This window comes from Acomys minous (assembly GCF_964271855.1).
Source record: "Acomys minous genome assembly, chromosome: 1".
Classification (NCBI taxonomy): domain Eukaryota; kingdom Metazoa; phylum Chordata; class Mammalia; order Rodentia; family Muridae; genus Acomys; species Acomys minous.
Window position 1 is genome coordinate 126,419,396 of NC_140483.1, and position 17,211 is coordinate 126,436,606.

The window sequence follows — 17,211 nt, forward strand, 5'->3', positions numbered from 1 at the left end:
AATACCTGGGAATGATTATGTTTAATATTGCATTATGTCTATTAATCAAGCAGCAAAGGACTAAAGCCTTAAACTTACTGAGTCTTCCAATCTACGAATATGACTGCTTTCTCATTTATATTATATTATATAAAAAAATAATTTTTGCATATTGACAGCATATATATATATTCAGTGTGTATATGTATTACATTATACATAAATATTATACATTATCATAATTCAGAAGCTTTTAATTTAATGTTAGATTAAATATTGTTTCAGATAAAGTTTTGCTTATATTGTACTATATTCTTTCTCTAAAATTTTCCTTTCTTTATGTACATCTTAATGTCTGAGCTTATCTCTTAAGAAGTCTTAAAATTCTTGTCAGGAGAGTCTGCTGACAACAGTTTCTTAGTTTTTTTTTTTTTTTTTGAACAACTTATTTTTTCTACTGCATAATGAATACTAATTTCTCTGGATTATGATTTCTAGGTTGGTGGTTTTATTACTTATATCTGAGCATTTTAAGCATTCTGTATTACTTTCTTCTTGCATTTTTGGAAGAGAACTCTAATTATAATTGTTATCACTTTTGTTCTACAGATACGATTTTGGCATGGTGGGGGTGCTCCTTCATGTACTCTGAGTGTCATGGGTCTGGAGTTTGGTTTCTGTCACTAACACTGAAGCATTCTCAGGCATTACATGTGCTCTTCCTCCTGTTGGTGTCATCTTCACACTTATTTCCCCATAGTTCTTGTGTTATCTATTGTAGTTTTCAATGCTTCTTCTCTGTGCTTTGCAAATTAGACACTTCTTAAGATGTTTTAGAATTCACTGAGTTTTTATTTTCTTTGCCATAATAAGAATATCAAAGGTATTCTTCATTTGTTTTATGTCTAATTCCATATCTGTTTTCCTGTTTACTTATTTTCTTACAGTTTCTATCATTTCTCTTTCTCTGTGTGTGTCTTTCTCTAATGTACACTCCTTATAGTTGTGTGTGGAGGTGTCAGCCACTGTTTCTATTAAGATTCTGCCACTGAGATGAGTTATTTTGAATACCTGGTTTGATAATTCCAGAGTTTCATATTTCTGAATCTTTTTGTGTAATTGGCATTGTCTCTTTTGATAGTACATTCTCCAGAATGAGGATTACACAATGATGAAGCTTTTGACTACAGATTACATACAATAACTGGTAGCCTCAAAGTTATCTGTACACCTAGAAAATAACAATTATTGAAAGGCATAATAGGATACCAAGCATAAATATAGAGATGTATTCTTCTCTTAGTTTAAAGTTTTGCAATAAAATTTTAAACTTTTTTAGGCTTTCATTGTAAATTTAATAAAAATCTCATCAGAATGTTTTATCCATTTTGAAATTGTCAATAATATCTAAGGAAGAAAGAATATCAAGAGAACACAAAGATATTTGCATCTACTAGGTGGAAGGTCTTACTCAAAATCAGTGTCACTAAAGACAATGGACAGTATATGAACAAAGATCAATAGACAGTAGCATAAAGAAACTTTACAGACTAATCTTATGCATATATGCAAATTAATTCATGTCAAGGAAGGTCTTTTCTGACGTGATTAATTTAACTGTCTTCAAACTGTAATGATATTGTGAGAAAAGTATTACAAAAGGTCTTTGCTTTAATTAAATGCCAAGACATTTAATTTGGTTCTTATCCCCAATATTAAAGGTAAATCTGTAGTCTAAATTTGACCAAGATTTACTACTGTAAGAAAAAATAAACTAGTAATTTTTCCTATCATGACATTAACTAGAACAGTATAAGATGACTTTAGAACTAAAAATCCTGAGTCTTCATAAATAAAAAAAGCCAGCTCATCCATTTTGAAAACATTGCCAATTATTCTGATAAATAAAAATCTATATACATTTTTGTTTTATCCTATTTAGGTTGTATTACTCATAGCATGATTTCTAGGCTAATATTCCAAATTTTATCAAAATGAAAATTAGAAGATGGGCATTGTAGCTCACAGTTTTAATCTCAGCACTCAGGGAGGCACAGACAGGAGGATTTTTGTGAGTTCATGGCCAGCCTGGTCTACAAAGCAAGTAAAGACAGCCAAAGCTATATAAATAAACCTTGTCTAGGAAAACTATGAAAAATAAAAATAAAAATAAAAATAAGTACATGATAAAATTCTATATTAAATGGCCAGATAAACACTTCACCAAATAAAACCTTTTAAATGAAATACTTTCTTTATTTATAAAAGGAACAAGACAATTTAAATTAGCTTCGTTACACTTATCAAAAATTGTGATAGTCTTCATTTTGTAGTATTGCAGCTTTATGTACAATATTTAATTATTTGTGCTTTACATATTAGAAATTTTAAGGATAACCAGTTCATTTTATTTGATGACACCATGATCTCCCTGTGCCTCTTATGTCATTTATCAGTTGAAACAAAGGGTGCATTAAGAAGCACGTCTTTCTTTGGGCTGGAGAGCTGGCTCAGTGGTTAAGTGTGCTACCTGCTCTTCCTGAGGCCCTGAGTTCAATTCCCTGCAACCACACGGTGGGTCACAACCATCTACACTGGGATCTGACACCCTCTTCTGGCATATGAATGCACATGCAGCAAAAGCATTCATACATTAAATAAATAAATAGTAAAAAAGAAGAAATATACCTTTCAGTGGCATCTTGTATTTTGTGTCTCTACACTGAACTCCCAACATGGCTCTGAAGTGTACATGTGAGGTTTATATTGCCTCATACACAATATCACATATAGGGAGTGCAGCGAATTCTAGGAAATCCTCAGCAAATGGCTTTGGAAAATGAGGGACTTTTTTTTTTTTCCAGTTTAAAGAGTGAACAAAGTAACAACTTCTTTCATCATTTAAGGTTATACTTTACTTGAAATACAATTAATATTTTATTATATTTGAATCACCAATGCCCTTCCTAGTTCTCTCAGGATATAGAGTAAAATGTCTTCTCGATGTTTCCACCCGTCCCTGTAGCATGCCTCTGTCTACCCTCTGCGCGGCTTAGCAAAGGCACTTTTTGCTGTCACACTTCTTTCCCTCCTTCATTTTCCATAAGGCATAGTCATGTTTGTAATGGAAATAAAATCAGAGTGGGTTTGTACTTTCACCTTTCTAGAATCTTCCTTCTATAGAAAAAACTTCCCTGTCAGCCATCCCTCTCTGTAGAGCCTTCTCTTTTATCTTCCTTTTATTACAACTCCCTGCAGCTCTGTTTTTCAAATGGAACAAGCTCATTTGCACTACTACTGACTTTTACTCTGTCTAGACACTCAGTGCCAAGTGTATTGGGTCTATCCTGTCAGTAAAGCAGCACTTAGTGTCTACTTACTTAGTCTCCTCACCCACTCTCTTGCTACCCGAGATTATCAACAACATTGCCCTTTTAATCTCCTATGTATTGTTACAAGATAATGCAAGCTCTCTTGATGTATAGTCTAGCATTTAGATAAGTACTGTTTCTTCAGTAAGTCTTTTCAAAAAGCTAGCCATTAGCACTTTTGCAACCCCATAGAGCATAAAGAGGATAAGTGGATACTAGTAATTTAATCTACACAAAATTCAGAATTGTACCTTCAGCTGGTGTTCCTCTGCTCTCTTAAGATGGGAAATTTAGTTCTGACAAGCTAAATATTGTGATGCCTCCAAGTAGATTCTTCCTCATTCTCAATATACAGCGCCGGGCACCATGCCAAATATAGCACAAGATTAGCACAAATGACAACTGTCCCTGAGCAGGCAGAAATCAGGTTCTTCTATCTATCCTTTCCACAATGACAGATTTAGTGCTTTGTGTACCATCAAAAATGCAGCATGTCTCAACTGGCAGAACCTAATCTGTTTTTTCACCATCTTCTACCTGAGTTTTACAAAAGTCCTCACATCATTTACTTATGGCATATGTGCAATATTAAGAGTCATCCCTAAAACTATGGCTGTTTTTCCTATAATTAATGTAAAATATAAGAAGTAAATGAGAGGGCCTTGCTAGAATATAATACTTAAAATTATGGGCAAAATAAATGTCCAAATATGTTAATGCTACATAAAACAGTTTCTGTCAACAGTATGAACTTGTGATTTATTCCAAAAGTTCAACATTCATCTCATTCATCAGAAGAAGTAAGAAATTAGAAGAAACAACAAACAAACAAAGAACAAAACAACTCACTGTCTTTCTGCCCATACTATACTGGCCACTTTGAGCCACTTGGAATCTTCTGGAACATCTCCTCTCTAAGGACTTTTACCTCCTAGGACTTCCTGGATTAAACCTCTCACCTGTTCTGCTTATTGGTGCTTCATCATTTTATAAAAAATATATAATTTCACCAACAAATTCAAATGTAAATAATGTATGAGACTTTGTTGTAATAATCAGAATGTTACCTTTTCGACTGAAAAGTACACTTGAAAAGCCTTTGATGCTGAGATATATATCTGAGAAAGAAAAATAAATTTTAGTTCTATGTAAACAATGATGTGCACTTTAGACACATTGACTTGGCTGTATCCCTATCCTTAAAAATTGCAGCTCTCTAAATTCTCTTTGATGACTGTATAGCAAAGTATATTCAATTGAATGTCATGTCATATAGTACTGATTGAAAAGATTTGAAACCTATTTGAGACCTGCACTATTCATCTGTTGACTTTAAAATAATGGACTGACTGTGTTATTTACTATGAATTTATATATACTAGTCTTGTTAATGTTGTATTTGAAACACATCAAGAAATATATATGATTTTATATGTGTGTCTGCGAGTGTTTGTATGTATGTGTGTATGATTAGTGTTAAGTTAATCAAAAGATATTACTTTTCCTTCATCATTTTGCATTAATGTCAGAAAAAGGGGAAACTAATAGTGTCCAGGTTAAAATTTTTGTGGTTCCTTTAAGTTCACAAAATTTGTAAACTTCTGTAGTAAATAGCTGTTTCTTACACTTTTCTTAAACTAGAGTGTCTTAGTTAAGAGAGTAGATTATCGGAGACCACAATAAATAGGACTTTATTTAAAAAAATTTAAAATTGCTTCATGCTTGCAGAAATGATTTTCATCAACACGAGCATAAAGATATTACTATTTTACTATATAACTGCAGTGGAATTTCTCTACAATAATGAAAATAACAAAACAACTAGGTGTCTTTATTTCTGCTCAAAGCTGCTGCACCTACTCGATCACTTGCCAAGTCCTTCATACTCCTCTTTTCCAGGATAAAAACTGATTGATCCATCTTCCTACCTCTCACTACTCATTCTGCACAGATAGTCTTCCTGGAAACCTTGACACAGGGATGCTCCCTGGATGATAATGAAAGAGACCAGTGTAATAAACCAGAAGACTATCTATAGTGTTAATAAAAGTGAATAATTTTTCTTTCCCTATAGTACATCATTATCTCTGATAATTTTAAAGAAGTTAAAAATGTTTGCAGTCCATTGCATGTAAGAAGTGACACTGACCATTTTCTTTCCCAACTTTCAGTATAAAGAACGTAACTCCAAAAGTTGGAGACCCAGAGACCCGGAGAGCAATTCGCCGTGCCTTTGATGTGTGGCAGAATGTAACTCCACTAACATTTGAAGAAGTTCCCTACAGTGAACTAGAAAATGGCAAACGTGATGTGGATATAACCATCATTTTTGCATCTGGTTTTCATGGAGACAGTTCCCCCTTTGATGGGGAGGGAGGATTTTTGGCACATGCCTATTTCCCTGGACCGGGAATTGGAGGAGATACTCATTTTGATTCTGATGAGCCGTGGACACTGGGAAATCCCAATCATGACGGTAAGTGCACGATTTCTTTCCAAGAATAATAATCTCTCTTTTATTTGAGGATGCTAAAATAATTTACTAATTTACAAACTGAAGGGATAGATTCTATATATTACTTATAATATATATAAGGCTTTTTATGTTTTAGGAAAATAATTGATCTGAATTGTTACAATGTATAGATACATATGTGTTCCTTGAAGTGATATGTATAAGTGTAAATAAACACGGAAATGCATTGTTTTCTGTAAATCACTACTTAGTAGAATGTATTGCTTCTCATTAAAGTCATAAGATTTTCATTATATTCACCTTATGACATTTTTCCATGTGAAATATAATTCTGTTTGACATTTATAGTGTACTGCACAGTGTATTTTGTGTTATGTTCAGTTTTAAGGTTACTATCAACCTTCTTATTTATACTCTTTTCTCCTTATATTTTATTTATGATTTATTTCATTGGCCTTCCAATCAGATATGATTATGTGATTAATTATCTCAATGCCCTCTATATTTTCTCACAAGCCAATTTTCTTTCAAACTTACCTGTCAGGTATGTAGTTACTATCATTATGTTTTGAGGCACAACAGCAGTGTATCAGCCAGAAAATCTATTATCAGGACGAGTTACTGCGGATAGAAGTATTATTCTTCACATACACAAATGCACAATTAAACTTTATGTTAAACAATCACTTGTGTCAAGACAAAGAGACCTACGACTTCTTAGCCTTCGAAGCCCTCACTCTTATAACCCACACCTAAGTAATTTCTCCTTCTCACTATGGAAATGGTGTATTGCATTAATGGGAACTAATCAGCTAACCAGACTCTTATTCCTCTTTAATGAGTTAATCCTGGTCATGGAATTAAGCTTTCTTTACTTCATGAGAACAATTATCTGGGTAGATTTTTTTTTGTTAAATATCTTGTTCTTCTTAGGATGTATAGAGCAGTTAGAGGGTTAGGAATAGCGTGGATTTGGTAGGACTAAATTTGAAACTCACCATCAGTTTCAAAGAAAAAAAATCTCACGATTTCAACAATAAAATATGTGATATTAGCTCATTTTGAGTTAACAGTTTTAAATTTTGTAGTATTATTGCATTAGGATTGCATTATGAGTCACTTGTTTAAAGATAGTGAGAGGTTCATCAAAGAACTTTATATAGAGGAATGGAAAGCCAAAGCTTTAGTAAACAGATTTTATAGTTAAAACTTTGTTAACAAATTGTTATCTGAAATTATATACAACCAGTTCATTTTAGTTGTTATCTGGTAGTTTATCTTGTAGTGTGTGGCCTTTGGAAGTACAAGTGTTTACAATGTACGCTGTGTGTAGAATATGTTTACTTTATTCACAACACTCCATCTCAAATACTAAGAATATTAGCAGGTAACTCGTTGAGTGTTACCAGTTGCATTTATTTAGCTTTGTGACCTCATAAATTTAAATTATCTATATATTGCATAAATATTACATCTTTCAAGCTGCTTATACTTTCTCTTAAATTACTGAACTCCTCAATAAAGGCAGCGCTAAACCTTAGATCTCTGCCTCACTAGGTAGCAGACAGAGAATTTAAAAATAAACAAGTTTACCAAAACTTCTAAATGAGGATTTGATTATACAGGAAAGGAACATGTTTACACTAATTTTAGTGTGCCCAGTACTATGAATGCTTATGTGTTTCATTTGATTTAAAAAGTTTTCCAAGAAATGTGTCAGTGGAAAAAAAATCTCAAATATAGTATGACCTACAATTTTCCAGCTGGATCAAGACATGTTTGACTGAAAGTATTTAAGAATGAAACCTATTTTCTTAACTTTACTGTGTATTGTAACTTAAAGTATAATTCCAATATTCTTTTGACATAAACATGCAGCAACAAGCTTAAACCATATAATTATTTGATCTCTGTTTATTCATTTAAAAATATATATATATACTTACCATTCTACTGAGAACTGTGTGCTCTGTGAAAGCCTGAGGGAAGAACTCTGCAAAATAACAGTGTTTCTGAATTGCTAGGAATTAAGGGCATGTTAATTGGCAGCTGAAAATATAATTCCATAATGATTTACTGCTTCATTCAAATTCAGATTCTTAAGCAGCAAGGGCAGAGCAGCTAGGTGGTGTCAGTCTGGTGTATTGATCATTTATCATTAAGGGCAGCCTCTAGCTTTTCTTGTGGTATTGGTGGATGTGAGAAGAATTCCTGCAATTTTGCATCTTAGTTCCTAACAGCCCATAGAACTGTCATTTTGTTACACAAATAACACAGGGCACAATTCTGACATATTTAATGATAAGCTGTCTTTTTTTTCATTTAAATATCTTTTTTTTCTGTAAAATTATTTTTTTTATTTTTATTTTTTTCTCCTTTATTAATTTATTCTTGTTACATCTCAATGGTTATTCCATCCCTTGTATCCTCCCATTCTTCCCTACCTCCTATTTTCCCCTTATTCCCCTCCCCTATGACTATTCCTGAGGGGGATTTCCTCCCCCTGTATATGTTCATAGGGTATCAAGTCTCTTCTTGGTAACCTGCTGTCCTTCCTCTGAGTGAAATTACTTTTTTAAAATTTATTCACTTCTCATTCCGATAATAGCCCACTCCCACTTCTCTTCTGGGTACCACACTCCTTCCTTCTTCTCCCTGATGCGCCACTTCTAGTTCTTAGAGAGGAGACTAGAGGGACTTCACCCCTATTCACCCCTACCCACTGACCACATCCTAAGAAGTTTCATCAGGACTGCCTGCATTTTCTTCCTCTGTGCCCTGGCAATGCTGCCCTGCCAGGGGGAAGTGATCAATGAGCAGGTAACAGAGTCCATGGCAGACACAGCCCCTGCTCCCCTTAGTAGGGTACCCATATGGAGACTGAGCTACCTATCGGCTCTATCTGAGCAGGGGCTTAGGTTGCACTCATTCATGGTCTTTGGTGCATCAGTCTCTGTAGGCCACCCAGGGCCCAGATTTCTTGGCTCTGTTGGTCTTCTTCTGGAGTTCCTGTCATCTCTCTGTTCTTCTATCCCCCCCACCACCTCTCTTCCATAAAACACCTAGAATTCTGCCCAAATTTTGGATGTGGGACTCAGCTTCTGCTTGGATCCCCTGTGGGGTGGCATCTTTCAGAGTACATCTATATTAGGCTCTCATCCTTTTCCCTCTCTTCATCCTCTTCCTGTGTCTGCTAAGACGTCAGTAAATACCATGCATGTCACTCTGGTCTGGGTTATTTCACCCAAGATAATCTTTTCCAGCTCCATTGATTGGCCTACAAATTAACATGATGCCCCTATTTTTAATAGCTGAGTAGTATTCCATTGTATAGATGTAACAGTTTCTTTAACTATTCTTTCTTTGAGGGACATCTGGGTTGTTTCCAGTTTCTGGCTATTATGAATAAAGCTAATATGAACATACCTTACATCTGACAGAGGGATAATATTCCAATATATATATCAAGAAATTAAACATCAACAAATCAAATGACACAATTTTTAAAATGTGGTACAGAGCTAAACAGAGAATTCTCAACAGAAGAATACTGAATGGCTGAGAAGCACTAAAAGAAATGTTCAAAGTCCTTACTCATCAGATAAATGGAAATCAGAAAGACTTTGAGATTCCATCTTACACCTATCAGAATGCTAAGATCAAAAACTCAAGCGACAGCACATGCTGTTGAGGATGTGGAGAAAGGCGAACATGCTTCCATTGGTGATGAGAGTGCAAACTTGACAACCAGTTTGGAATACAATATTGTGCTTCCTAAGAAAATTTGGGACAGCTCTACCTCAAGAAAAGCTATGTCACTCCTGGCCATATACCCAAAAGATCTTTCATCATGAAAAAAAAAAAGAAAAAAGAAAAAAGAAAAAAAAAAACCTGGCTTTTCTCCAAATGCTCTGGCTTGCTTACCTGAGCTGTTTTCTTTTCTCTTTCACAGATCTTAAGCAGCTAGAAAATATTGCTGCTTGGTTTTGCAGCAAAATATGCAAATGAAAGAGCCTGCTGATAGTGCCTTGTTCATTTTTCACAGCATAGTGCTCGATAATGAAGGTAATTTGAATTCCTTCTACCTGAAGAGAGATAAACACTGTCACAGGCTTCCAGTAACTACAGGCCATTGTTATCCACCTTCTTCCAAATTTTTCTATACCATGATACCTTTTAGGAACACAATCTAATAATCATTCCACAGTAATTTTATTAAAACATAAAAAGACATTCACATTCACATCGGTATGCATCTTCAATAAAATTATTTCCATTTTCAAATTTATATTGGCTATTCAGTAGTAAAAAACCTTAATACAGGCATAATAATTCAAAACTAAATGTTTATCTTGATAAGATTTTTTAAAGTATTTTTGCCTTGGTGTAAGTCAGGAAACAGCTCTAACACAGTATTAAATTTTATTTTGAATAATATTCACGTGCTCTTTTTAAAGCTCTGGTATAATAATATAATAGAAAAAAGTTTAGGGGCAGCTGTCATCTGAACCAAATATCATACCAATCACTTTTGAATAACAAAGTATCTAGTCCAATAATAAGTTGTCACATCAATCACTCCCAAGAGAAATTAAACTGCCTGTGAAATGATATATATGCTTACTAGAGAAAATTGTCTAGAGACAGGCAGAATTTTTCTATGAACTAAGTAAGATACAATTCAGTTAACACAAAGTACACCTCAAGTGCCAAGGAAGGGGCATTTGCCTGTCATTAAGGAGCCTTGACTTTGACATTCATCATTGTGTGTGTGTGTGTGTGTGTGTGTGTGTGTGTGTGTGTGTGTGTGTTGTGTGTATTGCAATAACAGTTTATTGTTTCTAAGTTCACTATCTAGTTTAAAAAGGCATCCATCAGGGTGATCAGCATTGTCTAATAAATATGAAGTGGATATAATGATCATAATGAAAATTCACTGAAGCCCTAAATTCTTAAATATATCGTTAATAATTATGTAACTAGTAACCTCTCCCTATAAGCCTGCCCCTTCTTTCATGAGTATGCCACCATGGGTGGCTTCATGATATGATCTTCATACTGACCACAGAGAGTCAGCGAGGAATGGTAGAACGGGTCACAGAGACAGAAGTGCCTGGCCAGAGGCGAAGAAAGGCTTTGCATCACCCTGTGCTGTCGCCCAGCCTTCTTGCTCACTTTGTAGCTATTGCTGTTTCATACTGTCTTTCAGGAGACTTTATGCTTTTCACTCTGATCTTTGAATGAAGACAAGTGTCAGGTGACGTGTGATTCTCTATGAAGATGTTCAGTATGCCTCTTCCACGGGCTATGTGAGCATTATCTAGTGTCTTCTGTCCTTCACTTTCTATAGATACAAAACAGTTGATGTCACTGTGTGGTAAAAGCCTCTAACCCATCCTTGACACAGGAACAAAAACTGACTGAGCTGTTAAAGTCTAAAATTAACGTACTCACACATACTGTTTTTGCCATGCTTTACCACACATAGAGTGTATCTTTCTAAGAAATTAGGCATCACAATCAGGAAGGACATTATTTTGTTGTTGTTCTTGTTTGTTTACAAAACTCTCCACTTCCATGTGAGCATGTAGCATGGTGGCACAGGCCATAATCCCAGCACTAAGGAGGCAAAGGCACGCAGGTTGCTGTGAATTTGAGGCCAGCCTAATCTGCAAAGCAAGTGAAGGACAGGCAGTGTTACACAGAGAAACCCTGTCTCAAAAACCAAAATCTAAGAAGTATCTTCATCCACCTCATACATATATAATTTTGGGACTGTTTAAGGCTTGGGAGAAATTATATGTTTTCAGAACAAAAGAAATAGATACTGATTGTGTTAATTTGGATAGTGTCTCTCTCTGCCTTTTAGTTAGTTTGGCTAACAGTTTGTTTTATCTTGTTGATTTTCTCAAATAACCAGCTCCTGGTTTTGTTGATTCTTCGAATTGTTCTCTTTGTTTCTAATTTATTGATTTCATCCCTGAGTTTGATTATTTCCAGATGTCTACTCTTCTTGGGTGTTTCTGTTTCTTTTTTTCTAGGGCTTCCAGTTGTGTCCTTAAGTTGCTTATATGGGATGTTTCCAATTTCTTTATAGAGGCACTTAGTGCTATGAATTTTCCTCTTGTACTGCTTTCAATGTGTCCCACAAATTTGGGTATGTTGTTCTTTCATTTTTGTTGAATTTCAGCAAGTCCTTAAGTTCTTTCTTTATTTCTTCCCTGACACAGTTGTCATGAAGTAGAGAGTTGTTTAGTTTTCATGTGTGTGTAGGCTTTTTGTTATTTCTATTGTTGTTGAAGTCAAGCTTTAGACAATGCTGATCTGATAGGATACAAGGTATTATTTCAATTTCCTTGAATCTGTTGAGGCTTGCTTTGTGACCTAATGTATGATAAATTTTGGAGAAGGTTCCATGGAGTGCTGAGAAGAAGGTATAATCCTTTGAAAAGAATTAGATAAAAATGCTGGATCAGACCTGACAGGATCCATTCATCTTAGCATGCTGGATACAGACATCCAGTATCCTTCATGTTCCAGCACCAAGTGCTTTTGTTGCTGTTCCTCAGCAGAATAAGACAGCTCCCAGCACAGCTTTGAAGAAAGCTTCTAATCCCAATTGGTCCAGCATTTCAGACTGTCCCACACAGTACTATAATTCAGACTGGAATTTCTCAACACTTAGAAACAGGACCACAAACGCTATTCCTAGCTTTTCAAACCATTTCTACAATTTTACTTGTGCCTCTACAAAGGTCTTATTCATCCCAAATCAGACAGAAGAAACCTTAAGAGAATGACACTCCATTTCCATTAAGGGAGGTTGGGTAGGTTTTTGGTTGCTTTTTTGCGCTACAGAGGATTACTTTGAATGGGAGTTGGTTGTACATTATTATTGTTCTGATTTAGAGAGAAAACAAGGTTGTACTCAGAGATGTCTCTCTTTTCCTTTATCTTCCATTCTTATTTTTGGAGGTAGAGGTTGAAAAGAAAGAAGGGGGAATATAGAAATATATAGGGAAGATAGAACAAAAAGTAGATTACTAAATCTATTCTTGTACTTAATGCTTTAATTGTCACTCACAAAGTTATTTTTAATTCACTGGTATAGAATTTTGAATATATATGCAAAATAAGTTTAATGTTAGATACAGTGGTATAGAATTAAAATGAAAGATAATTCTTCACATATTATATATATATATATTTCTGCTCTAATATGTGTTATTGTATCCATATAACTCAATTATAATACAAGGTTTATTTCCAATACTTTGAAAGGATAAAAAAGTAATACAAGCTAATTGTTAGTTGAGCAAATCAATGTCATATCAAAATTACAAGTCTATTTTTTCAAAGGAATATACATCTTAGGTAGAACAGATAGACATGATTCTATAGAAAGATAAGGTAAAATAGATTAGGTCTTCAAAAATCTCAGCTATGCAAAGCATGGCATGCAAAAATATTTTTATTACTTTTAAAGATTAATTGACAGTGAGAAAGGTTAACTCCTGGCAACATACAGCTGCATCAAAGAGAGTGATGAGCATCAAAGAACCTTGTTATGGAGATGGCTTCAAATATGGCTAACAAGCCACTGGGCTAAATGTCCTCATTTCTACAGCAGGCAGAATTCTGCCTAAAAAAGGGAAACTTAGATGCAGGCAGAGTCCACAGCCAAACTCTGTTAAACCATGGTAAGCAAGTCCTCACTAATTCCTGCCTCACAAATTTGTCTGTCAGATATATTGGGCCAGAAGGCTGAAGACTATGCTTCAACATTGTAGAGAGTTTTGGGTGACTGTTCAGGTGGCAAACTGTCTCTGTCATCTTCTCATTTGAAAATCTGCTAAACTGCAATCACCTGTATACTCAGATAATTAATTTTATCCGTTCTTAAGTTTCTGATGGGGTTGAAGACCAGATAGTTTAGTTTTACAATTAAACTTAGTTGCTTAGGGGTAAAAATGTTTTTAGGTCTATATGTTTTAAGTTCATAATGATGATATATGCTAGATATTGACTTACATTCAGAATTTTTGACACACCGAAATAGGAAAGATGTTTTCTTCAAGGCTGCCTAATACAAATAGCCAAAACCCTATGAATGTAACATTTATATAACTCCTGATTGTTTCATGGTTCTTCATGCTATAAGTAGCTTATTGTATATGTGTGTAAAAGTATAAATGAATGTGTAAAAATATAAAATTATTTAATAATAATAATAATAATAATAATAATAATAATAATAATAATAATAATAAAACAATAATAAAACATTTCAACAGAGACACAGAAACTCTGATACTCAAGCACAGGCAACATATCTTGCAAAGTTCACCTGAATGCCCTCATTCATGCAACAGTTGGGAAAATTATGTTTCTTGATGAAGAGCTTTACATGTCATAGCTGTAAGTGACATAGTTAATGTTTCTGTGCAAGTTCCATGAACTACAAGTAAATCTCAGGGACTTGGAATTACTGAAGCACTTCAGAAGCTCATATATTCAGAATCTGAAATTTAATGTCTTATGCTCCCAACATTTGGATGTTTAGATATACTCTGAGTCTCTAGTTAAGTTGCTTACTTAGAATAATCCTTCGTTTAAATACTGTCCTTTTCACAAGTACTTTGCTTCCATTAAGTTCCCTTTGAAAATGTCTTTCATGTTTGTCTTTAAATGGGATCTTTATCTTTAAGTCTAGATTATAATCAATAAATTAATTTTCAAATTTAGCCAAATTTTATGACTAAAATAATAAACAGTGTCTTTAGGACAGTAATCTAATAGTTTATGTTTTTACTGATAGAAGATGAAGACTGAATGTGTAGCTCCATTTAATATGCTTGCCTAGCATATATAAGGCTCTGGGTTTTTTCCTCAACACTGCCAAAAATATCAAAATGGAAAGAAACCTCTATCTTAGTTTTGACCTTTACTTTAGCAGTATTATAAATCTTATATACTTCTGTAATATTAAATCATTTTAAGTTTAAACAAACATGTCCCAAATTTTCTTATACCAATGTGTAGCCCTCTTCTTATCTTGACATTTAAAAGTTCATATCCATAATCTACTACCTCACAAATCAGCTGATTATGAATCAGGGAAATAACATAAATGGACTTTTTAATGAATGGAGAGACTGTGTTTTTTATTTTGATTTCATACATCAGAGAACAAAATTGAGAGACTATGGCAACAGCTCAGTCGGTACACCTCTTTTTTTAAAATCAGAAACAGAAACTAACAGCCCTGGAAATGGAGAGACAATTGTTTTCCATTTGATCCTTGATGGTCCGCCTAACGTGCTTGGCAAGTTCCAAGCCTTTTTACCCAAAAGTTATGTGTATGGGTGAAGCTTGGGCAGTAACTTAGATGATAAATGTGCTTCATACCAGGCCCAAACACTCAAACTTTAACTTCAGGAACCACATAGTAGAAGGAGAGAACGAATTCCTCTACTTCTACGCATGATCCACGTTATTACAGACACAAAATAAACAAACTGAACATAATAGGAGTATTATAAGAAGAAAGGACCTGGCACCTGAGGAAAAATATCTAGGGTTGTTTTCTGGCATCCAAACACATTAGCACATATGTTCATCTGAACCTGCAAACACATGTACAACCTTATATATAACATGTACAAAGATGTACAGATGAATGCAGAAACATACATGTGTGTGTGTGTGTGTGCATGCACGCACGCACACACACACACACACACACACACACACACACACACACACATCAAGAGCCCTTGGCTTTTATAAAGTTCCTGCCCTCTTATGTACAAAGGAAATCATATTCTTTCATCACGAACAAACTTTATGACACACAGAATCCAAATCTATCAAATCTGATCAAGAAGACCAAAGGCTTTAACATTACAACAGCATGAAGGAATCAGTAGATCTAGGTTCATTTGAAGTTTGGTAAGGGTCACCAAGCCATTAGACTTCCAATGGTGTTGTGAACACACTACAGAGAGAGGGAGAGAGAGAGAGAGAGAGAGAGAGAGAGAGGGAGGGAGGGAGGGAGGGAATATCTCAGAGGGAAAATGAGCATTCTGTAAATTTCTCACAAATATTATTATTTATAGTGTTATAAGGATTGTAGATTTCTATAATTAAACCTTTATTTATAATGTTGAATAAAAATAACAGAAATTTAAAGCACAATGAAATTCCAGCTTCTACAACATGAACCAACAAACACGTTAATTGCTTTTAAATGCTGCATAATATTATTGACTACTCACACATACCATTTAGTAAAGGGGAATCCCTCCCCAAAAAAGAGGCACTAAAGCACATGACCTAATACTTCTTCGACTATGCAAAATTATATTGACTGATAATCACCTAAAGATAAAAGTGTAATCAAGATTTAATTTATTTGGTTGAAAATTGAATTAATTCCACTTTATGAGAGTAAAACTTGATTTGTCTTTGTCACAATTGAAGTTTGTAAGCTTGCCATTAGCACTATGACTCCAAAATTAAATCTCACACTATGTCACAGATTTATTAAATTCTAAATTTTCTCATATATAAACATAATATTTTATGTAATTTAACAGATACTTTAAATTTCATAATTGTAAAAACAATCTCAATGTATATGTTATAATTAGACTATCACGTTGAGAAGTTATTTCAAGATTTTAAAAAAATATCACTTCACAATTAATCTATAATACATAATAATATGTCACTATGGATTGTGTTTGCCCTAATATTTTTGTATGAAATTTTAAAACAATCTTTAAAACTCTGATTCTTTAGTCTATACAAATTATTGTCTAGATATACATATCTATAATTTTTTATCTCATACTGATTATTATTCCTTCACACATATCTATATACAGGTTAATTATAAAACATATAATAAATATGTAAGTGTATTTCATATTTTAATTCAGAGTATTTTCTTATGGTAAAACTAATACTTTAACATTCTTTCTCCCTGTATACCTTTACTGATTTTTATAGCACCATGAAAATGTTATGTTGAGTACTAAGTAATGAGTAGAATAAAGTGTTAGAGCCCTAGAATAAATTCTGCCTCTGGAGAGATGGCTCACTCATTTAGAACAAATGTTGCTTTTCAGATTTCTTTCCCATTACCCACGTGGTGTTTCACAACCATTTCTAGCCTCAGTTTCAGAGGATACACTGCCCTTTGCAGCCTAGGTCTGCCTGGGCAAGACCTGTGATGCAAGTACCTCACAAAAGCCTCATACATAAAAATGAAATATGTGAATTGAAATTTTTGGAAAGAAGAATAGATTCATCATTGTCATGGGTTTCCTATGTTTGACTATATTAAGGAAAAAACATCTAACAAGAAAATACATTTTATTG

At 34.1% G+C, this 17,211-nt stretch overlaps 1 protein-coding gene across 1 annotated transcript in view; it reads left to right on the forward strand.

Moving 5' to 3' along the window:
• Positions 1–17,211, forward strand: part of MMP16 (matrix metallopeptidase 16) — a 252,269-nt gene that overhangs the window by 131,790 nt on the left and 103,268 nt on the right. Inside the window, exon 4 of the mRNA XM_084793541.1 lies at positions 5,522–5,826. Coding sequence (XP_084649667.1) covers positions 5,522–5,826 — 305 coding nt within the window. The remainder of the gene's footprint in view (positions 1–5,521; positions 5,827–17,211) is intronic.